Consider the following 22,745-nt stretch of genomic DNA (forward strand, 5'->3'; position numbering starts at 1 on the left):
AGGACGGTACTATCCAGGAGGGCTAGGAGGACGGTACTATCCAGGAGGGCTACGAGGACGGTACTATCCAAGAGAGCTAGGAGGACGGTACTATCCAACAGGGCTAGGAGGACGGTACTATCCAGGAGAGCTAGGAGGACGGTACTATTCAAAAGGGCTAGGGGGACGGTACTTTCTGTTACGGCCCTCTCGGGTCGCAATCGAGTTCTTTCTCTGATGTTGTTAGAGGTAGGGTATCCGGCCCCAAGCTAGTAGTGGCTTTCAAGAGATGTGATCCGTAACGCAAGAAAAATAAAAGGGGAAGGGAAATAAAGTCAAAAACTTAATAATATAATTATCACCATCACCATAAATACTATATAAAAGATTACACGGGGGGGGGGGGGTATAAACACTAGAATTCACTACGTAGTCTTCCTCTGAAGACTCTAGACGTTCACGGTGCTCAACGGTGCCAAGCTCTTGGTCCTCTCGTGGCCTTACGACGAATCCTTCGAGAATCTTGAGTCTACCCAGAACACAGGCCAGCCAAGTCACAGTTCCACTGGGGCCACCGGTCGTGGAGGCCTTCAACCACAAGTCCAGCCGGCAGCTGGCAGGTTCCAAACAGCAACGCTGGTTAGGCCTCTCCACGATCGTTACTAAGGTAGCGAACCCTAGTCAGGAGCCTCGTGTGATACCACAGATCACTCTCCTTGCCACAACTCCCCAGTGGTTAAGCGTCTCCACCAGTCAGTCCCGGATATGACAATCCCTCAACTGCCTCTTCACAGGCAGGTTAACACCACAGTGTTCATCCGGGGGCGACTCACAGCTGCTGCAGCAAACACTTGGAGACGATGACGACTGCCTTGGGTAGACTGATCCAACTTCCATTACAGCAGTCCCAGGTCGACTCTGTAATCAGACACGTCATCAGTAACAGGGACACACTAGGACACCTTACTTACAGGCTCAGACACAAACGCCCTGACGTATCCACTCCATAGATGGCGTTGCTGTCTAAGCTCCACCTCACCAGGGGTCAGCAGCGGCTGTGTTATTAGCTGATCAGGACTGGAAACTAGCCCTTGTGGCCAGTACACCTCGTCCTCACCAGGTGTCGTCGTCCATTTGGAGGGGGTTTCGGGAGCTGACCCACAGATGGTGCGGTCGACACTGCTCCGTGCTCGGACATTGGGCTCGGGTCCGTAACACTATCCAAGAGAGCTTGGAGGAAGGTACTATCCAGGAGGGCTAGGAGGACGGTACTCTCCAGGACGGCTAGGAGGACGGTACTATCCAGGAAGGCTAGGAAGATGCTACTATCCAGGAGGCCTAGGAGGACGGTACTATCCAGTAGGGCTAGAGGACAGTAATATCCAGGAGTGCTAGGAGGACGGTACTGTCCAGGAGGGCTAGGAGGACGTTACTGTGCAGGAGGGCTAGGTGGACGGTACTATCCAGGAGAGCTAGGAGGACGGTACTATCCAAGAAGGCTAGGATGACGGTAGTATCCAGGAGGGCTAGGAGAACGGTACTATCCAGAAGGGCTAGAGGACAATAATATCCAGGAGGGCTAGAGGATGGTACTATCCAGGAGGGCCAGGAGAACAGTACTATCCAGGAGGGCTAGGAAGACGGTACTATCCAGGAGAGCTAGGAGGACGTTACTGTCCAGGAGGGCTAGGAGAACGATACTATCCAGAAGGGCTAGAAGGACGGTACTATCCAAGAAAGCTAGGAGGACGGTACAATTCAAGAGGGCTTGGAGGACAGTAATATTCAGGAGGGCTAGGAGGTCGGTACTATCCAGGAGGGCTAGGAGGACGTTACTGTCCAGTAGGGCTAGGAGGACAGCACTATCCAGGAGGGCTAGGAGGACAGTACTATCCAGGAGGGATAGGAGGACGGTACTATCCAGGAGGGCTAGAACGACGGTAATATGCAGGAGGGCTAGGAGAACGGTACTATTCAGAAGGGCTAGGAGGACAGTACTATCCTGGAGGGCTAGGAGGACGGTACAGTCCAGGAGGGCTAGAAGGACGGTAATATTCTCCTAGACCCATCCATCCTTGGGTCTGGGAGCACCTGCTATGTCAGGTGTCATGCACACTATGGTAGCTGGTGCTCCCAGACCCCAGGATGGTGTCATGCACACTATGGTAGCTGGTGCTCCCAGACCCCAGGATGGTGTCATGCACACTATGGTAGCTGGTGCTCCCAGACCCCAGGATGGTGTCATGCACACTATGATAGCTGGTGCTCCCAGACCCCAGGATGGTGTCATGCACACTATGGTAGCATGTGCTACCAGACCCCATTATGGTTGTGGTGATGGTGTCATGCACACTATGGTAGCAGGTGCTCCCTGACCCTAGGATGGTTGTGGTGATGGTGTCATGCACACTATGGTAGCAGGTGCTCCCTGACCCTAGGATGGTTGTGGTGATGGTGTCATGCACGCTATGGTAGCAGGTGCTCCCAGACCCCAGGATGGTGTCATGCACACTATGGTAGCAGGTGCTCCCAGACCCCAGGATGGTTGTGGTGATGGTGTCATGCACACTATGGTAGCTGGTGCTCCCAGACCCCACAAAGGTGTCACGCATACTATGGTAGCAGGTGCTCCCAGACATCAGAATGGGTGTGGTGATGGTGTCATGCACACTATGGTAGCAGGTGCTCCCAGACATCAGAATGGGTGTGGTGATGGTGTCATGCACACTATGGTAGCAGGTGCTCCCAGACATCAGAATGGGTGTGGTGATGGTGTCATGCACACTATGGTAGCAGGTGCTCCCAGACCCAACGATGGTTGTGGTGATGGTGTCATGCACACTATGTAGCTGGTGCTCCTATATACCAGGACGGTGTCATGCACTCTATGGTAGAAGGTGCTCCCTGTCCCCCGGATGGTTCTGGTGGTGGTGTCATGCACACTATTGTAGTTGGTGTTCCCAGACCCCAGGATGGTGTCATGTGCACTGTGGTAGCTGGTGCTCGCTGACCACAGGAGGTGTCATGCGTGTGTCATGCGTGCATGACACCTTCGTGTGCCTCACCGTCGAGTGCCTGACCTTCGTGTGCCTCACCTTCGTGGGCCACACCTTCGTGGGCCTCACCTTCGTGGGCCACACCTTCGTGGGCCTCACCTTCGTGTGTCTCACCTTCGTGTGCCTCACCTTCGTTTGCCTAACCGTCGTGTGCCTGACCTTCGTGTGCCTCACCTTCGTGTGCCTCACCTTCGTGGGCCACACCTTCGTGGGCCTCACCTTCGTGGGCCTCACCTTCGTGTGCCTCACCTTCGTGTGCCTCAACTTCGTTTGCCTCACCTTCGTGTCTCACCTTCGTTTGCCTCAACTTCTTGTGTCGCACCTTCGTGTTTCTCACCTTCGTGTGCCTCACCTTCGTGTGCCTCACCTTTTTGTGGATCTCTTTCATGTGTCTCACCTTCATGTGCATGACCTTCGAGTACCTCACCTTCGTAAGCCTCAACTTCGTGTGTCTCACCATCGTATGCCTCACTTTCGTGTGCTTGAAATTCGTTTGCCTCACCTTCGCGTGTCTCACCTTCTTGTGCCTCACCTTCGTGTGTCTCACCGTCGTGTGCCTGACCTTCGTGTGCCTCACCTTATTGGGCCACACCTTCGTGTGTCTCACCTTCGTGTGTCTCACCTTCGTGTGCCTCAACTTCGTGTGTCGCACCTTCGTGCTTCTCACCTTCGTTTGCCTAACCGTCGTGTGTCTCACCTTCGTAGGCCTATCTTTCGCGTGACTCACCTTCGTGTACCTCACCTTCGTGGGCCTAACCTTCGTAAGCCTCAACTTCGTGTGCCTCACCTTCGTGTGCCTCACCTTCGTGTGCCTCACCTTCTTGAGGATCACCTTCATGTGTCTCACCTTCATGTGCCTGACCATCGAGTGCCTCACCTTCCTGTGCCTCACCTTCGTGTTCCTCAACTTCGTGTGTCTCAACTTCGTATTCCTCACCTTCTTGTGCGTCACCTTCGTGTGCCTTTACTTCGTTTGTCTCACTTTCTTGTGTCTCACCTTCGTGTGCCTGACCCTCGTGTGCCTCACCTTTGTGTGTCTCACCTTCGTGTACCTCACCTTCGTGAGTCTCACCTTCGTGTGTCTCACCTTCGTGTGTCTCACCTTCATGTGCCTGACCTTCATGTGCCTCAACTTAGTGGACCTCACCTTCGTGTGTCTCACCTTCGTGTGTCTCACCATCATATGCTTCACCTTCGTGTGTCTCACCTTCATATGCCTGACTTTCATGAGCCTTTCCTTCATGGGCCTCAACTTCGTGTGCCTCAACTTCGTGTGTCTCACCTTCGTGTGTCTCACCTTCGTGTGCCACACCTTCCTGTTCCTCAACTTCTTGTGGATCACCATCATGTGTCTTACCTTTATGTGCCTGACCTTCGAGAGCCTCACGTTCGAGGGCATCACCTTCGTGGGCCTCACAATCTTGGGCCTCAACTTCGTGTGCCTCACCTTAGTGTGCCTCACCTTCGTGTGCCTCACCTTCGTGTTGTCTCACCTTCATGTGCCTCACCTTCGTTTTGTCTCACCTTCATGTTCCTGACTTTCGTGTGCCTTGCCTTTATAGGCCTAAACTTCGTGTGCCTCACCTTCGTGTGCCTCACCTTCGTGTGCCTCACCTTCGTGTGTATCCCCTTCGTGTACCTCACCTTCGTGGGCCTCACTGTCGTGGGCCTCACCTTCGTGTGCCTCACCTTCGTGTGCCTCACCTTCTTGTGTCTCACCTTCGTGGTCCACACTTTCGTGTGTCTCACGTTCGTGTGCCTCAACTTCGTGTGTCTCATGTTTGTGTGCCTCACCTTCGTGTGCCTCACCTTCGTATGCGTCAACTTTGTTTGGTCCACATTCGTGTGTTTCACATTAATGTGCCTGATGTTCGTGTGCCTCACCTTCGTGTGCCTCATCTTCGTGTGCCTCACCTTCATAGGCCTCAACTTCGTGTGCCTCACCTTCATAGGCCTCAACTTCGTGTGCCGCACCTTCGTTTGCCTAACCTTCGTTTGACTCACCTTTGTGTGCCTCACCTTCGTGTACCTCACCTTCGTGTACTTCACCTTCGTGTGTCTCACATTCGTGTGCCTCACCATCGTGTTGTCTCACCTTGATTTTCCTGACATTCGTGTGTCTCACCTTCGTGGGCCACACCTTCGTGGGCCTCACCTTCATGGGCCTCACCTTCGTGTGCCTCTCCTTCTTATGCCTCAACTTTGTTTACCTCACCTTCGTGTATATCATCTTCGTGTACCTCATCTTCGTAGGCCACACTGTCGTGTGTCTCACCTTCGTGTGCCTCACCTTCGTTAGCCTCAACTTCGTGTGTCATACCTTCTTGTTACTCACCTTCGTGTGCCTCAACTTTGTGTGTCTCACCTTCGTGTGCCTCACCTTCGTGTGCCCCACCTTCGTGTGCCTCAACTTCGTGTGTCTCACTTTCGTGTGCGTCACCTTCGTGTGCCTCACCTTCGTGTGTCTCACCTTAATGTGCCTGACCTTCGTGTGCCTCACCTTCGTGGGCCACACCTTCGTGTTCCTCACCTTCGTGTGCCTCACCTTCATAGGCCTCAGCTTCGTGTGACTCACCTGCGTTTCCCTAACCCTCGTGTGACTCACCTTTGTGTGTCTCACCTTTGTGTACCTCACCTTCGTGTGCTTCACCTTCGTGTGTCTCACCTTCGTGGACCACACCTTCGTGGGCCTCACCTTCATGTGCATGATCTCGAGTGCCTCACCTTCGTGGGCCTAACCTTCGTGGGCCTCACCTTCGTGGACGTCACCTTCGTTAGCCTCCCTTTCGTGTGTCTCACCTTCGTGTTTCTCACCTTCGTGTGCCTCACCTTCGTAAGCCTCAACTTCGTGTGTCTCACCTTCGTATGCCTCACTTTCGGGTGCCTCAACTTCGTGTGTCTCACTTTCGTGTGTCTCACCTTCGTGTGCCTCACCTTCGTGTGCCTCAACTTCGTGTGGCCCACCTTCGTGTGTCTCACCTTAATGTGCCTGACCTTCGTGTGCCTCACCTTCGTGGGCCTCACCTTCGTGTGCCTCACCTTCGTATGCCTCAACTTCGTGTGTCTCACCTTCGTGTGTCTCACCATCGTGTGGCTCACCTTCGTGTGTCTCACCTTCATGTGCTTGACTTTCATGGGCCTCATCTTCGTGTGTCTCACTTTCGTGTGGCTCACTTTCGTGTGCCTTACCTTCATGGGCCTCAATATCGTGTGCCTTACCTTCGTGTGGCTCACTCTCGTGTGCCTCACTATCGTGTAGCTCACCGTATTGTCTCATCTTCATATGCCTGACTTTCGTGTGCCTCACCTTCCTGGGCCTCTACTTCGTGTGCCTCACCTTCGTGTGGCTCACTCACGTGTGCCTCACCTTCGTGTGCCTCACCTTCGTGTGCTTCTCCTTCGTGTTCTCTCACCTTCATGTGCCTGTCTTTTGTGTGCCTCACCTTCATAGGCTTCAACTTCGTGTGCCTAACCTTCGTGTGACTCACCTTTGTGTGTCTCACCTGTTATACTCAAATTGAATGTCCGTTGAGACATAACCAATCACAGGCAAGTAGGCCTCTGACGTCATGCCAGACAGACAGTCACCAGCCATGCTCCCAGCAGCAGCCTCAGGTCTCCCGACAGACTCAGAATAGGTGGACCTCGGCTGGCCAGATATACACCTTGTTGTCTCAGTCAATAAATATACAGAAGTGCCTACTGTGTCTACATTCAACCCCGCAAGGCAACTAATACTGGTAGCAGCAGTGGGATCCAGAATTATTATTTCTGGAAACGAAAATTCAAGTACCCAACATCGCCTTGTATTCCAGCCGCCACCGCCATCAGCCGCCTCCATAAGCCGCCATCCTGCCACCCATGCATCAATTATTGTACCAGTCCGGGGTCCTGTTATCAGCCACTACTCTTGGTCGTCGATTTCAAAAGTAAAGCACAATATTTGCAAGAGAGAACGAAATTTTCCACGAGTCTCCGTGGTGTAGTGGTAAGACACTGGCTTGCGTTCCGCGAGCTCTATGTCATGGGTTCGTATCCTTGCCGGGGAGGATTTACTGGGCGCAATTCCTTAACTGTAGCCTGTTTAATGCAACAGTAAAATGTGTACTTGGATGAAAAAACGATTCTTCGCGGCAGGGGATCGTACTCCAGGGACCTGGCCGAAACGCTACGCGTACTATTGGCTGTACAAGAATGTAACAACTCTTGTATATATCTCACAAAAAAAAAAAATCAGCGAAGGGGAGAGTAATTCGCTGCCAGCGTTTTTTAATTTCCCGCGCCACGTGGGAACCTGCACCACCACCGCCACCCAAGCCCACATCAACAAGCCTTGTGTGTTGCCTGTACCAGTTCCAGCTATTGCAATCATCTTCTACAGCTTCAACTGCTCTGCAGCTGTGTTGTGCAATCTTAGTGAGAAACAATTGCCGAAAAAAAAGACTACAACCGTCTGACTAGTGTCGCCCCCCCCCCCCCCAAGCTCACACACCTCGCCACGTTGCCACATCGACACCTCGCCACCTCTCACCATCGCCACCAGCCCCCTTGCTACATCATTTTGTGTGAACTTCGACCTAGCACGGCGTGCTTCCTTCGTCATCAGAGTTTATCTTCGCGCTTCCAACATCAATTCCTAGTGTTTAGTCTCCCGAGCTTCGCGCCACTGCCGTCGCACCAGAGTGTAAACAAAACCTCGCATGTGCCTCTTCACACACGCCGTGTCGCCGTTTTTCGTGATTGGCCACTCTTATATTGCAAATCCTGCAGCCCTGAGTTAAGTAATTATGAGCTAAGATATCGTGTGCTATGGTTAATGAGGTTTAACGTAAATATATCCAAAATATCTTATGAATTAGCCTTTCAGTGACTTGTTAAATATTGGAGCTGGTTCAGTACTCCACTCCCCACAGTTTCCTTGTGTGATTTCAACATTCCTGCTTCTCACAGTAATTTCATTAAATATTAATTGTGCTACTAGAGTGTTATTGGTAAATTCAAATTCCAGTCAAGTAAGAAATCCTTGTTTTAGTAGCAGTTAAGGATTTGTACAATATAATTTTTTTATATTCCTCCAGGCCTAAAATTGAAATTTATTCCTTCAACATTTCATATTATAATTTTTACCATAGCAGTTATATACATTCCTGTGTCCAGTTTATGTGCTACATCCATATTTCCTGCATTGCCACTTGTTGTGTTGAATCATTCTTAATGAAATTTTGCACTTTCCAGTTTTTATTTTAAATTGCTGTGCTTAGCCTGGTTTAATTAATTTACATGCTTCTAATTCCAGCCATTTTCATGAAAGATTGCTAATTTAATTTACAATTTTGCTTGTTCTTAATTATTTGTTGCCGAGCCCAATTTAATAATTTTATTTGTGCCATTTTCTTACTTTAGCCAAGTTGATATATTTTTTGAGTGTTTATTTTTGTGTATACCATTTCTGATGCCTGGTGCACTTAATTATAATCTGCGTTCAAACATTACTTCCACGGCTGTGACAATGCCTACCACTGTTGAAACCCCTTCAGACTCAACGGGAACAGTTGCTCATCCCAATGGCCAGAGATCAGCTCAGGAAATGGCTATTCCTCTTTTTGCTGGTGAATCCCGCTTATTAGAGTCATGGTTTAGTAAGGTTGAAGCGAAAACTGTTGCACGTTTTTCTAAGCCTACTGATGCCGAATACTTAGCAATTGTACGGTCAGCTGTGGACACAACCAAAGGTTTGCACGTTTTGTTGTTGATAAGAAAGCCATTGTTAGCCTACAGTCTTGGTCTCAATTCAAGGATTTCTTTCGCCTGCGCTTTGTTAACAAAGGAGACCTTGACCCTTATAGGTTAGTCAATAAAATTGCCAATGCCACCATGCAGCCTAGTGAATCGTTTAATGCGTTTACTAGCCGTCTCGATCAGTATCTGTATGCCTTAGTTTCTGCTATGAATAGTTCGTCTTGGTTAGATAAAGACAATAATCTGTCCCCTGAGGGTATGGCGAAGATGATAGCATTTGGGACATTAAAAGCATTTTGCCCCCGAGCATACTAAACCGATCATTGAGCAACAAAATTTTCGTGTTAAACATGAAATTGGTGAAGTGTTTGAGGCTATTAACAATGCTGCCGATAAACTAGCTCCCCAAAGTGCTCAACTGTTGCCACCCTCTGATACTGCAAATGTAGTAACAAGCTCTCAGCATCCTCCCACAAACTCTCAAAACTCTTGGTCGCAGAACCGTACCCATGCTCATAGCCCCCAGTCAAATTCGCCTCCTCATAAGTTGCCGAGACGCCATAGTCCACAACCATCCACTCCCTCATGTTGGCATTGTGGTAAGAATAACCACCTCGCAAGGGACTGTTGGTCTGCCCCTAGATCATCACCCCCTAGACAATTCTCTCGGTCCCCTCGTCAATCTAATCATTCTAGGCTCCCATATTGCAAGTACCATAAACAAGTTGGTCACCACACAACGGATTGTACAGCTAGGCAAAGGACATCCCCTCCTCGTAACTCCCACGGTCAGTCTTGGCGAGGCGCACAGCGTCCAAGACATTATCAGAACTCACGTAATTACAACTCCCAGCCCAGCTATAATGCAACTTCAAATTATAATGCTCAGTCACAGAATGCAGGAGTTCAGAATGTTCACTCCATGTCGCCGGGAAACCCCCAAGGCCATCCGCTAACCAATTCAAGCTAGCCAATCCTAGTGCCCTCCCTGTGTATTAAGTAGCTATCCAAAATAGATTTGGACACTTGACAGAGGAGGACACTGACTCTAGACCAGTTATAGATGTTGACGGAACCATAGTGAATTTGACCCAGACAGACGCAGATATCCCAGACAACATAAGTCACAAGTAGTAACTTGTCCAGTCTCAAGTGATGGTCCCCTTGTCTCAGCCATAGTACATGGTAGAGTTTTAAAAAAATTCTTGAGTCAGGCTCAAAAGTTAATATTGTCAAGCCCTCAGCTCTTAGAGACATTGAAAGTAGGCACCCTACTACAGTAAGGAAGTGCCCCATACCTTTTCTAAGTGGTGTTTCAGGAAATAAAGTAAAAGTCCAGGGTGAAATTGACCTCCCACTCAAGTTAGATGGTGTCACATTGTCTATAACATGTTTAGTTGTTGACGTTATTCATTTTCCTGGAGACATTCTCTTGGGTCTGTACACCATGATTGATGAAAATATTGCATTGTTTCCCCATCGTTGGAACATAAGTATCAAAGACCTCGTCATACCCTTGTGTGGCATGTATCGACAGGGCCATGAGTTCAACCTTCAATCAGACTACGTTAATTTTGTTGACATCCGCCTTGCTAGCGTAGGTTTGTCAGATCATTGTCGTGGTAGCATACCCGAGAAAACGGGCATTCGTATGAAGCATCGTAGTTGTGCAGGTGTTAAGGAGAGTGAGTATCGGGACTTTCTGGAAGGGGACGTCCTAACGGATTCCCGTTGTCTCGCTCGCCTGGCAGTTTCCATCTCTGAAGTCAGTGGTTCCACGGCAACTGACACTGTGCTGCACTCTCATTCTCTCACCAGAATAAGAGTTAAGGTTCAGGGAGTGCCTGAGTTGTCGGATGTGATTGCGGAAAGTGAAACATGTAAAGTGAATGGTACGTTTGTTGAACCCTCTTGGCACACAGTGCAGGATGGTACTGTTACATTATTTATTGCAAACACTAGTAATGCCGACATCCATCTCCAGTCTGGTACCCATGTTGTAGATTTTGCCCATTACTCGTTACCGGTGCGAGTTGTGGATGATGTCTCCATGGATCATACTGTTTGTACTCTCACACCAAGAGAACAGGGATCTCAGCCAGAGGTGCAAGCCCTACACCTCAGTCCTACTGATTTTCCTGACTCTGTGCCTCAGCTTTTCGAAATTTTGAACAGGAATAGAGCCGTTGTTGCTCTACCAGGAGAAAAGTTAGGTCTCACTCCTCTTATTACACATAAAATTCCCCTTGAACAATGGAACTACGCCTATTTATGTACCAGCTTACCGTCCTCCCCATTCTTAGAGAGCAGAAGCCGATAGACTTGTAGAGGAAATGTTACAGAGTGATGTAATTGAATCGAGTAATTCGCCATGGAACGCTCCATTGATTCTTGTACCAAAGCGAGATGGGACTTGGAGACCTGTAATCGATTATCTGAAGCTTAACAGAGTAACGATACCTGATCGTTTCCCACTTCCAGTTCTAAATGATTTGTTGCAAAGTATTGGTCGAAATAAAGTATTCTCAACGTTAGATTTGTTGCAGGGATTCTGGCAAATCCCCCTTGATGAGGAAAGTAAACAATTGACAGCCTTTAGTACTCCCAATGGTCATTTTCATTTCAAAAGAATGCCATTTGGTTTGCGGAGTAGTTCAATAACCTTTTCACGGCTCATGACAAATCTATTTCGTAGATTGATAGGAAGTACGCTTCTAGTTTACCTTGATGATCTCATAATCATGTTGCAAGATGTTCAGACTCATTTCCAGAACCTTGAGAAAGTACTTGCAAAGCTCGCTGAAGCTAATTTAAAAATAAAGCTTGCAAAATGTTCATTTTTAAAGGAGAAGATTAATTTTCTAGGTCATACAGTTACACCTTCAGGTATTACATTGAATGAATCAAAGATTATTGCTGCCCGTGATTTTCTAACGCCTCGTACCGCAGAAGCCGTAAGACAGTTCACAGGTCTTGTAGGATTTTATCGTTCATTTATTGCTGGATTCTCTATTATAGCCGCTCCACTTTATAAGTTGCAAAGGAAAGATGAACCCTTTGTTTGGGGAGAGGCCCAGGATCTGTCATTCAAAAAACTCAAGTCAGCCTTGATTTCGTCACCTGTCCTTAGGTACCCAGATTTTTCTAAACCTTTTACGTTGGTTACAGATGCTAGTGACATAGGTCTAGGTGCTGCATTACTTCAAACAGAAGGTCACAGAGATCATGCAATAGCTTATGCAAGCCGTACATTATCTAAAGAAGAGAAAAATTATAGTGCAACAGAACGAGAAGCCTTGGCAGTTGTCTCGGCACTTAAACATTTCAAGGATACAATTTATAATTACCCAGTTCATGTTCTTACAGATCACCAACCATTAATTCCCTTGTTCAAAAATAAGAATCCAGTTGGAAAGTTTGCTAGATATTTGCTCACAATTCAAGAATTCAATCCCACATTTGGATATATTCCAGGAAAGCAAAATGTTGTAGCCGATGCGTTTTCTCGACACGTAGCTGCAATTCAGTTAAATTACCCAGCATTAGATGCTACAGTAGTTGAGACGGAACAGAGACAAGACCCCATATGGGCACCCGTCATTAAATTTTTGACCAAGCAAGACACTCGCCCGATTCATAAACCGCCAGTACCACTGAAAGAATTAGTTATGTTGGACAATTTACTGTGTAGAGTAGTAAAGCTAGGGACAGCCCCGAGGAAATGTTGTCAGTTAGTTGTTCCAGCTGTCTTGGTACCAACTGTGTTAAAAATTATCCATGATGCTCCTGCAAGTGCACATCCAGGAAAGGATCGTACACTCCAACAAGGTCGATTGAAGTATTTTTGGCCAAAAATGGCTAAGGAGATTGCTCATTATCTTGACAGATGTTTAACTTGCTTACAGCACAAGGGACATGTGTCAGGACCTAATCCAATTCAGGTGTACCCAGACACTAAAGCTCCTTGGGAACGAGTATCGATGGATTTGTTGACAAATTTTGCGGAAACAGAGAAAGGGAACAAACATTTGCTTGTAATGGTCGATAATTTTTCACGGTTTTGCGAACTAGTTCCTATCCCGAACAAAACAGCAGAAACTATAGCCAGTGCATTCCATGACCAAATAATTTGTAGATATAGTATGCCTTAATTAATCCTTTCAGATAATGGTCCAGAATTCAGTAACAGTATTTTAACTAGCTTGTGTGATTTATATAACATTAAAAAAATGTAGTATCATGCCTTATCATCCAGCAAGCAACGGATTAGCCGAACGTACTAACAGGAAAGTGTTAGATGCCTTGAGAGTCACTTTGAATTTTGATAACAACAATTGGAATGATTTTATACCCTTAATTCAGTGTGCTATAAATTCTTCAATTAATGTTTCTACTGGTGACACACCTCACGCTATTCTTTATGGTACAGATAAGATCCTCCCTAATGAATTGATTAATGTACCTCCTACTCCCTTATATAACGTAGATGATTTTGTTCAAGTGAAGCGTAAACAAATGCAACTAGTATTCAAGAAAATATGAGAACAACTGTCCAAAGCAACAGCCGAGTTCACTCTAGCAAGGAATGCACGAGCTAAACCCAGTAAAATAACTATCGGATCTGTAGTAATGATACTTAACCAACACAGGTCTGGTCCTATGTACAAGTTAACTAAGAAATTTTTGGGTCCATATAAGGTAACCAAGCTTATGAAAGGTACAAGTACAGACTCAAGAACTTAGTAACAGGAGAGTATATAAATGAACATTTAGACCATATGAAGTTAGTTAAAATGACTGTTGACGAGACTGATATGGAAGATGACAATGAACTTACCCAGACAGATCCTTCTATTGGGACACCACCTTCTGGGGTTGACAGACCACTTGATGTACAGCAACCCCATACTAGCACCTATAATCTTAGATCTAGACCTCTCGTTTCAACCGTGCACTCACCACATGTCCATTGGCTAGATGTTAACGAAGTTATCTCTGAAGATGATAGTTTGTCACATGAAGTTTCATCTGTTCCTGACCTTCAGTCAGAGCCAGAGTTGAATAGTGCTCTGGATGAGCTAGGTGTAGATATCCGCAGAATTTATAATTGAGTGCACTCTGCAGTTATTCTGTTTTGTTTTGAAAAAAAAAATTAATTTGCAGTATTTCTACCATATGTGTCTTATTATCACCATTATATATAATGTATAGTTTTTCTCAACTTTATTTTGTTATAAATTAGATGCCATTGTTAAGTCTACTACCATTTGTAGTTTACAGTGCTTGTCATAAGAGTTCATTAATGTTCTAGCAACCACATTGTGGCCAGTGAATCCTGACTGCTATCACGCAGATGTTAGTCTTCTTGATCCAGGTCTTGTATATAGCTTGTAAATATATTGAACATTAAATATATTGCACATTGGTCTTGAAAATATATTGTACATTAAAAAAACAAAAATCCACATTATCTAATCTTAAAATTCATTTGTGATTGTTAGGTCAGAACTTTGTTCCGTTAATGTAATAATTGTTTAATTTTGTATGGTTTTCAAGCACATGCCATTGACACATGTTAATAATTTTGTTTAGGCAATACCTTGAGTTGTATTGTTCATATCTGATCAGTAGACATACACATGTTCTTAATACTCTGGTTTAATTAAAGCATTGTTACCATGATTTTTCACACCTGATCTTCTTTCAATATTTATTATGCAAATTTCACATGTAAGCCATTATTGACTGCCACCAAGGTCCTTTCAGTATCATTGTAACTATATAGCTAGCCAGAGCTTGTCGACTTGGTAGCGTGTCCGAGCGGTGTTATACTCAAATTGAATGTCCGTTGAGACATAACCAATCACAGGCAAGTAGGCCTCTGACGTCATGCCAGACAGACAGTCACCAGCCATGCTCCCAGCAGCAGCCTCAGTTCTCCCGACAGACTCAGAGTAGGTGGACCTCGGCTGGCCAGATATACACCTTGTTGTCTCAGTCAATAAATATACAGAAGTTCCTACTGTGTCTACATTCAACCCCGCAAGGCAACTAATACACCTTCGTGTACCTCACCTTCGTGTGCTTCACCTTCGTGTGTCTCACCTTCATGGGCCACACCTTCGTGGGCCTCACCTTCGTGGGCCTCACCTTCGTGTGCCTCAACTTTGTTTGCCTCACCTTCGTGTGTCTCACCTTCGTGTCCCTCAACTTCGTGTGTCTCACCTTCCTGTGTCTAACCTTCGTGTGCCTCACCTTCGTGTGCCTCACCTTCGCGTGTCTCACCTTCGTGTGCCTCAACTTCGTGTGTCTCACCTTCATATGCCTCACCTTCGTGTGCCTCACCTACGTGTGCCTCACCTTCGTGTTGTCTCACCTTCATGTGCCTGACCTTCGAAGGCCTCACCTTCGTGTGCCTCACCTTCGTGTGCCTCACCTTCGTGTGCCTCACGTTCATGTGTCTCACCATCGTGTGTCTCACCTTCGTGTACCTCACCTTCGTCAGCCTCACCTTCGTGTGTCTCACATTCGTGGGCCACTCCTTCATGTGCCTCACGTTCGTGGGTTTCACCTTCGTGTGCCTCAACTTCGTGTGTCTGACCTTCGTGAGTCTCACCTTCGTGTGTCTCACCTTCGTGTGCCTCACCATCGTATGCCTCAACTTTGTGTGTCTCACCTTCACGTGTCTCACATTCGTGTGCCTCACCTTCGTGTGCCTCACTTTCGTGTGTCTCACCTTCGTATGTCTCACCATCGTATGCCTCAACTTTGTGTGTCTCACCTTCACGTGTCTCACCTTCATATGCCTGACCTTCGAGTGCCTCACCTTCGTGGACGTCACCTTCATGTGCCTCACCTTCGTGAGCCTCACCTTCGTCGGCCTCACCTTCGTGGGCCTCCCCTTCATGTGTCTCACCTTCGTGTGTCTCACCTTCGTGTGTCTCACCTTCGCGTGTCTCACCTTCATGTGCCTGGCCCTCGAGTGCCTCACCTTCGTGGGCATCACTTTCGTGGGCCTCACCTTCGTGGACGTCACCTTCGTGTGCCTCACCTTCGGGTGTTTCACCTTCGTGTGTCTCATCTTCGTGTGCCTCACCTTTGTGTTCCTCAACTTCATGTGCCTCACCTTCGTGTGCCTCACCTTCGTGTGCCTCACCTTCGTGTGCCTCACCTTCGTGTGCCTCACCTTCGTGTGTCTCACCTTCGTGTGCCTCAACTTCGTGTGCCTCACCTTCGTGTGCCTCACCTTCGTGTGCCTCACCTTCGTGTGTCTCACCTTCGTGTGCCTCAACTTCGTGTGCCTCACCTTCGTGTGCCTCAACTTCGTGTGTCTCACCTTCGTGTGCCTCACCTTCGTGTGCCTCAACTTCGTGTGTCTCACCTTTGTGTGCCTCACCTTCGTGTGCCTCACCTTCGTGTGCCTCAACTTCGTGTGTCTCACCTTCGTGTGCCTCACCTTCGTGTGCCTCAACTTCGTGTGTCTCACCTTCGTGTGCCTCACCTTCGTGTGCCTCAACTTCGTGTGTCTCGCCTTCGTGTGCCTCACCTTCGTGTGCCTCAACTTCGTGTGTCTCACCTTTGTGTGCCTCACCTTCGTGTGCCTCACCTTCGTGTGCCTCACCTTCGTGTGCCTCAACTTCGTCGGCCTCAACTTCGTGTGTCTCAACTTCGTGTGTCTCGCCTTCGTGTGCCCCACCTTCGTGTGCCTCACCTTCGTCGGCCTCAACTTCGTGTGTCTCACCTTTGTGTGCCTCACCTTCGTGTGCCTCACCTTCGTGTGCCTCAACTTCGTATGGCCCACCTTCGTGTATCTCACCTTCATGTGCCTGACCTTCGTGTGCCTCACCTTTGTGGGCCTCACTTTCGAGTGCCTCATCTTCCTGCTCCTCACCTTCGTGTGCCTCACCTTCTTGTGGATAACCTTCATGTGTCTCATCTTCGTGTGCCTCACCTTCGTGTGCCTCTCATTCGTGGGCCTCCTCTTCGTGGGCTTCACCTTCGAGTGCCTCACCTTCATGTGCCTCAACTTTGTGTGCCTCACCTTCGTGTGTCTCACCTTCGTGTGTCTCACCTTCGTGTGTCTCACCTTCGTGTGGCTCACTTTCGTGTGCCTCACCTTCGTGTGTCTTTGCTGTCCACGTGTGCGGACAGCACAAGTTCTTTGCTGTCTTTGGAGTAGGACAGCAAAGAACTGAAGAATATCAGTAATGGCGCCGCATGAATCTAGGGCAGTACGGATCCCGTCTGTGCTCACCTGGAACCCCAGAAACTTTAATTTCTGAGATGTCATGCACAATCTAATAGTTTGTGCGAGTTCTCTATATTACTTTATACTGCAATCATCAGCTGATGTTGGTGGCTGCCCCGTTGATCACCCCCCCCCCCTCACCTGGTATGCTCCTCTGGCATCTTATTCGCATTCCTGGTTCTACAAAGATTGCAGTTGAACTATGCCCAGTGTCTGGCACATCCGGCCAATGACGAGCTCGGCTAGACCCTATGGCCCAATCACAGCATAAGCTAGGCCTTTCAGTGGCACATGAGCCAATCAGCCACCATTAGGACTCCTGAAGTGTCGTTTTCCCACCAATGCCTACCAGACCTAAGCCTGGTCATCGTCATCCCAATAACATAGTAATCCATCAGCTGTCAACTGTTGTAAACCACTTGCACAATGGGAGGCTGTATGTCCAATGGATAACTCGAGATGGTTGTATTCTGATGCCTCAGACACTCAAGAAAGGAGAAAAACAGGTAATATTTATGGCTAATGTCCTTTCCGCGAGGGGTGGGAAGAACCGATGGAATTAGAGGGAGGAAAAGAGGAGGAGAAGAGAAGAAAGGGGGAAGAGGAAGGAAGAGGGGGGGAAGTGTTGAGAGGAAACGAATGGGGAGAGAGATGAATAGTTTCCTGAACGGTTAAAAGACGTCCCCAGTACAAGCAAATCGTTTACATCACAAGGTAGACATTCACAGCACAAGGTAGACATTCACAGCACAAGGTAGACATTTACAGCACAAGGTAGACATGCACAGCACAAGGTAGACATTCACAGCACAAGGTAGACATTCACAGCACAAGGTAGACATTCACAGTAAAAGGTTACATTATTATGTTGTCGGTCGATTGTATATGCCCCTTCCGGACAACAAACCAAAACCCGTAGAGTGCTTGTACTTTGATCAGGAGATCACCCTGTACACTTCCTGCTCTTGGAGAGTGGCTCAGCGTGACACATTTAGGGGGTGCGGCTCCAACACTGACCTCGTTGTCACGAGTACACACCCAATTCGAGGTTCTGTGACTCCCCCACTCTCTCCTTGGTTGGTATGACCTCCTCAATCCCCCTTTCTTGAATTATAATTCTGTACCACCCTGTCCACAGCTGTGGTTCTTTCTCTCTCTCTACTTTTTTACTTACTGGAAAGCCTCACTAGGACAAGGGCAAACACCTGTAGATTACTTACATTTAATGGACAGAGAACATATACAACACACAATCAAGATATAATAGTGACTCCAACACTCTATGCTATTATAATCAGGTTGCATCCAATCTCATCAGGGATCTTTCAGCTGCTTATATCTAGTGGTAGCCCAACTCCTGCCTTGCCACTTAGGCTACCAACCTCACCACGTGGGTTAAATCCACTATCAGCCCAGGAATATATGTAAATATACACAGGTAACTCAGGCTGTAATACTATTAACATCAGTATAAATATTCCTTGATACCAAAAAATAACCAATCTCCCACCTTCCACTGTGTCTGGCATGCCAATGATACTCAAGCACTCTACCAACTCCCTACAAGTAGTTACTAAAAACCTCCTCTCGACATCTAGAGGTTAACTACCCTGAACAACTTCAGGTTCTTCCAGGATTATCTACCAGAGTCATCCACAGCTCCCCCAGGCTGCTACACCATGAAGGTTTCCTTGAACAGCAATGATGCTTCACCACTGGTATTAAAGAAGAACGTGACTCCTCGTCACTGCTTCCCACACAGCTTGAGGTCCAACTCCTCACTGTGAGGCTACTCTTCCTCAGAGTACACTGTTCCTTCAACTGCCTTGGAGATTTTTCCACTAACTTCCTCTACTGGCTCGATGTTCTCAGCAACTCCTTCCCCAGAAAAACCAGCAACCCACTGACACGCCAAAAAAGATGTTTCCCTATAAACATATAACTAAAATAAACTATGCTATAAATGTATCCACTTGACATCCCTGTGATTCCCGCGTGCTGTGAGGAAACTTCCCCACGCCCGGACGGGTTCATTCTCTGCCTTCCCTGGGAGCCCTCCACCTGGGCGGCCCTCACTCAGTCGCCCACAAGCACCCGGCGAGAGAGGATGTGCCACTCGTCTATCCATCTGGCTCCCTCATCTCTATTCTCTTATTTAGGCTTTCTGCCTTGATAAAATATGCATAATATATCAATAGACACTTGCTACGGTCGCTGGGCACACGACCAACTGTAGGCAATCACTGTTAACTGGTTAAAATGAGCTTACCACAGAGTTTGTTGTACAAAGGGCACACATTGGTCCCAGCGTCTGACGTTGGCGCACTTTTTAGCCCACAAAATCGCTATTTAAACTGCTCCACAGGGCTACTCTCCTTCTTGAATCGAGCACAAAGTCATTCCCAGGCTTCATACAAGAATGCCGGACTAATTGTAGTCTCCGTGGTGTAGTGGTAAGACACTCGCCTGGCGTTCCGCGAGCGCTATGTCATGGGTTCGTATCCTGGCCGGGAAGGATTTACTGGGCGCAAATCCTTAACTGTAGCCTCTGTTTAACGCAACAGTATAATGTGTACTTGGATAAAAAAACGATTTTTCGCGGCAGGGGATCGTATTCCAGGGACCTGCCCGAAACGCTACGCGTACTAGTGGCTGTACAAGAATGTAACAACTCTTGTATATATCTCAAAAAAAAAAAATTATCCTCTCGATGGAGCACGTAACTAGAGATTCTTCCACTGATACTGGGAGCTCAAAGACACTGCATCCTGCTTCCACGACTTCCACTACTCGAGTAAGGTCAAGAACCTCTGACTTGAGCCTCATGCCTTCCTCACAAAATTCCGACATCTCATGTCAAGTCATTTATTTATATCCTTACTCATTGCCCATCCTTTTAACTATTCCTCAACATTAGCCAAGTGTTTACAATATACTTTCACATGTCTATATCTCTTTGATCTCTCAGTTAGGTCAGGTCTGGCGGAATAAGTTTCAAGGGTTGACTCTTTTTTCCAGCAGTCTGAGATCATAACAACATTCAAAAAACGAGGTAGATATTTACAACACAAGGAAGACATTCATAACACATGGTTGATATTCATAACACACGGTTGACATTCACAGCACAAAATAGATATTCACTGAATAAAGTAGACATCCACTGCATAAGGTAGACATACACTGCACATGGAAAACATTCACAGCACAAGAAAGACATTCACTGAATAAGGTAGACATCCACTGCACAAGATAGACAAGCTGTTTGGGACATAGTACACCCTTTCCCTGTGATTTTGGTAAATTAGAGACGACCTGCAAGTGTTGGTCGTGCCTTGGTGAAAGTGTAGTGCCGTAGTGCCTTTAGGAGGAAGGAAGTAAGCCGGCGTTTCTCTCGTGGAGCCTGCTGGGCGACGTTGTGAACTCAAGTCGTGGACTGGAGGAAACCTTGTGAGGCAGTCCTGAAGTATTTTTGTGTGCGGCCAATGTGAGCGCCTTGTTTGGGCTCCAGTGAGTGAGTGTCATCACGTCAGAGATTTCAACAGTAAGCATGTTTAATTAGTTGTTAATTTAGCAACATAGGCCAGTGTTTGATCATGAGCCCAACGATCATAGTGAACAGCGGCCAGATTCACGAAGCGGTTATGCAAGTACTTACGACCCTGTACATCTTTTCTCAATCTTTGGCAGCTTTGTATACAATTATTAAACAGTTAATGAACTCTGAAGCACCAAGAGGCTGTTTATAACAATAATAACAGTTGATTGGAAAGTTTTCATGCTTGCAAACTATTTAATAAATGTAACCAAAGGTATCAAAGATTGAGAAAAGGTGTACAGGTTTGTAAGTACTTGCATAACTGCTTCATGACTCTGGCCCCATATGTGTATGTAGAATATATACATTATTTAGACAATGAGCTAAAATAAGTAATTAAAGTTGGGATGACATGCTAGAGGGAGCGGTGGTACGTCCACCGTCAATGAAGGTTAGTGAATGACTGAGGGGGACGCCCACCAGCGTTGCGGCGGCCAGTGACGGCTCCAGCAACATGTCGAGACATGTTCCCACGTGGTCCCGCCCAGGATGGGGGAGGATCCACATCGCTGGAGCCATAGTGCTGGAATAAGGATGTCGCATGGAGGAGTTTATTTTCTGTGAATACATAATTATGTTTCATTAGGAAAACATTTTTATTGGCATGGTAATGTATTTGCAGGTTTGTTTGGGAAGGAGTTCGTGGAGAAACTTTGAAGTAAGTAATTATCAAAAGAAGGCACCAAACTGGGAAAGCTATGTATCACCATCAAATGTGCGGAATAATCAGAGGGCGCTAAATATCACCAAGGATGTCAATACGAGAACATAAGTTGAACGATATCAAAAGTATCGGATTCACCAAGAGTTCTATCAAGGGACAAGCGACTGCGAGGAACGGTCGGAAAGCAAGACACATGCTCGTCCTGGAAGTCAAAACATTCAGCAAGGATATGCACGACTGTAAATAAAAGGAACAATGCAATTTGGACTATAAGGAGCAGGGTGGCGCTACATTAAGTGACCGTGAGTTAAGCATATATGGCCAATACGCAACCTCGCCAGAGCCATTTCCTATCACCGGTTACAGTGGCAGGAGGAAGGTATTATAATACTTTGGGTTGGTTGGTGTTGTCGTCGTTGATCCTTCTCTATGGACAACCCAACCCACAACTCGGTAGAGTGTTTATACTAGGAGATCACCCTTGGCACTTCTGGCTCTTGGAGAGGGGCTCAGCGTCACACGTTTAGGGGATGCGGCTCCAACACTTAGCCTCGTTGTCACGTGCACACACCCACTCGAGCCGCTGTGACTCCCCACTCTCTCCTTAGGTGATATGATCTCCTCATTAGTATTACCTTTTACCCTGTCCACAGCAGTGGTTCTTGGTTCTTTCTCTCTCTCTCTCCTTCTTTACTACCTCCTGGGAAGCCTCACTAGGACAAGGGCAAACACCAGCAAATTGGGATACATTTACTGGACGAAGCACATACACAATACATACACACATATGATAATAATGAATCCCATACTCTATAATATTACAATCAGGTTGCTCTCCAACACCATCAGAACTCTATCATCAGCTTATCAAGTGGTATCCTATCTCCTGGTTCACCACCTGATACTATCAACCTCCTCAAGTTGATCAAGTCTACATACTCTGTTGCACCATCAGCAAGATAATATATATATATAGAAAATCAGCATTTGAATGCAATAACATATATCAGTATAAATGTTCATTGATACACAACAATGATCAATCGATCACTGTCAGTCCTGGAACGCATACATCTGTAGGTAATCCAGCCTACGACTGTAACTCTAAACTTCAGTATAAAACACTCCTTGACATAAGAATACCCACAATCACTCACCTCTCACTGCATCTTGCACACTAATGACAATCAAACACTATCAACTCCCTATAAGTAATCCACCAGAACTTCCCCTTCCACCTCTAGAAGTTCACTACCCTGATATCTTCAGGTTCTTCCGGGCTTCACTACCAGGATCCTCTGCAGCTCCTCCAGGCTGCTATCATGAAGTTTCCTTGAGCAACTACGGTGCTTCACCCTTCTGCTAGGTTCCTCCACAGCTCTCTTGGCTGCTACACCATGAAGTTTCCTCGAGCAACTATGGTGCTTCACCACCTCTACAGAAGCAAGTGACACTCCTCTT

At 47.1% G+C, this 22,745-nt stretch overlaps 2 protein-coding genes across 2 annotated transcripts; both read left to right on the forward strand.

Annotated features, from left to right (window-relative positions):
* The first annotated feature begins 5,194 nt into the window (after positions 1–5,194).
* On the forward strand, positions 5,195–6,294 carry LOC138363724 (NADH-ubiquinone oxidoreductase chain 5-like). Its single transcript, XM_069323118.1, has 2 exons — positions 5,195–5,599; positions 5,752–6,294. Exons 1-2 carry the CDS (start codon positions 5,195–5,197, stop codon positions 6,292–6,294), a joined length of 948 nt encoding a protein of 315 aa, XP_069179219.1.
* Positions 6,295–14,883: 8,589 nt separating this feature from the next.
* Positions 14,884–16,969, forward strand: LOC123756285 (NADH-ubiquinone oxidoreductase chain 5-like). The gene is made up of 3 exons (XM_069323125.1): positions 14,884–15,082; positions 15,174–15,964; positions 16,643–16,969. The coding sequence occupies exons 1-3, from the start codon at positions 14,884–14,886 to the stop codon at positions 16,967–16,969; spliced, it is 1,317 nt and encodes a 438-aa protein (XP_069179226.1).
* The last annotated feature ends 5,776 nt before the right edge of the window (positions 16,970–22,745 follow it).

This window comes from Procambarus clarkii, chromosome 1, assembly GCF_040958095.1.
Source record: "Procambarus clarkii isolate CNS0578487 chromosome 1, FALCON_Pclarkii_2.0, whole genome shotgun sequence".
NCBI lineage: Eukaryota > Metazoa > Arthropoda > Malacostraca > Decapoda > Cambaridae > Procambarus > Procambarus clarkii.

What these genes read in the sequence shown, in the direction of transcription:
- LOC138363724 (XM_069323118.1), top strand. Translation starts at nt 5,195, where the DNA reads ATGGGCCTCACCTTCGTGTGCCTCTCCTTCTTATGCCTCAACTTTGTT. An exon ending in CCTTCATAGGCCTCAGCTTC is followed by an intron (nt 5,600 to 5,751) that starts GTGTGACTCACC and finishes CATGATCTCGAG; the next exon opens with TGCCTCACCTTCGTGGGCCT.
- LOC123756285 (XM_069323125.1), top strand. Translation starts at nt 14,884, where the DNA reads ATGGGCCACACCTTCGTGGGCCTCACCTTCGTGGGCCTCACCTTCGTG. An exon ending in CGTGTGCCTCAACTTCGTGT is followed by an intron (nt 15,083 to 15,173) that starts GTCTCACCTTCA and finishes TGACCTTCGAAG; the next exon opens with GCCTCACCTTCGTGTGCCTC. An exon ending in CCTTCGTGTGCCTCACCTTC is followed by an intron (nt 15,965 to 16,642) that starts GTGTGTCTCACC and finishes CTCACTTTCGAG; the next exon opens with TGCCTCATCTTCCTGCTCCT.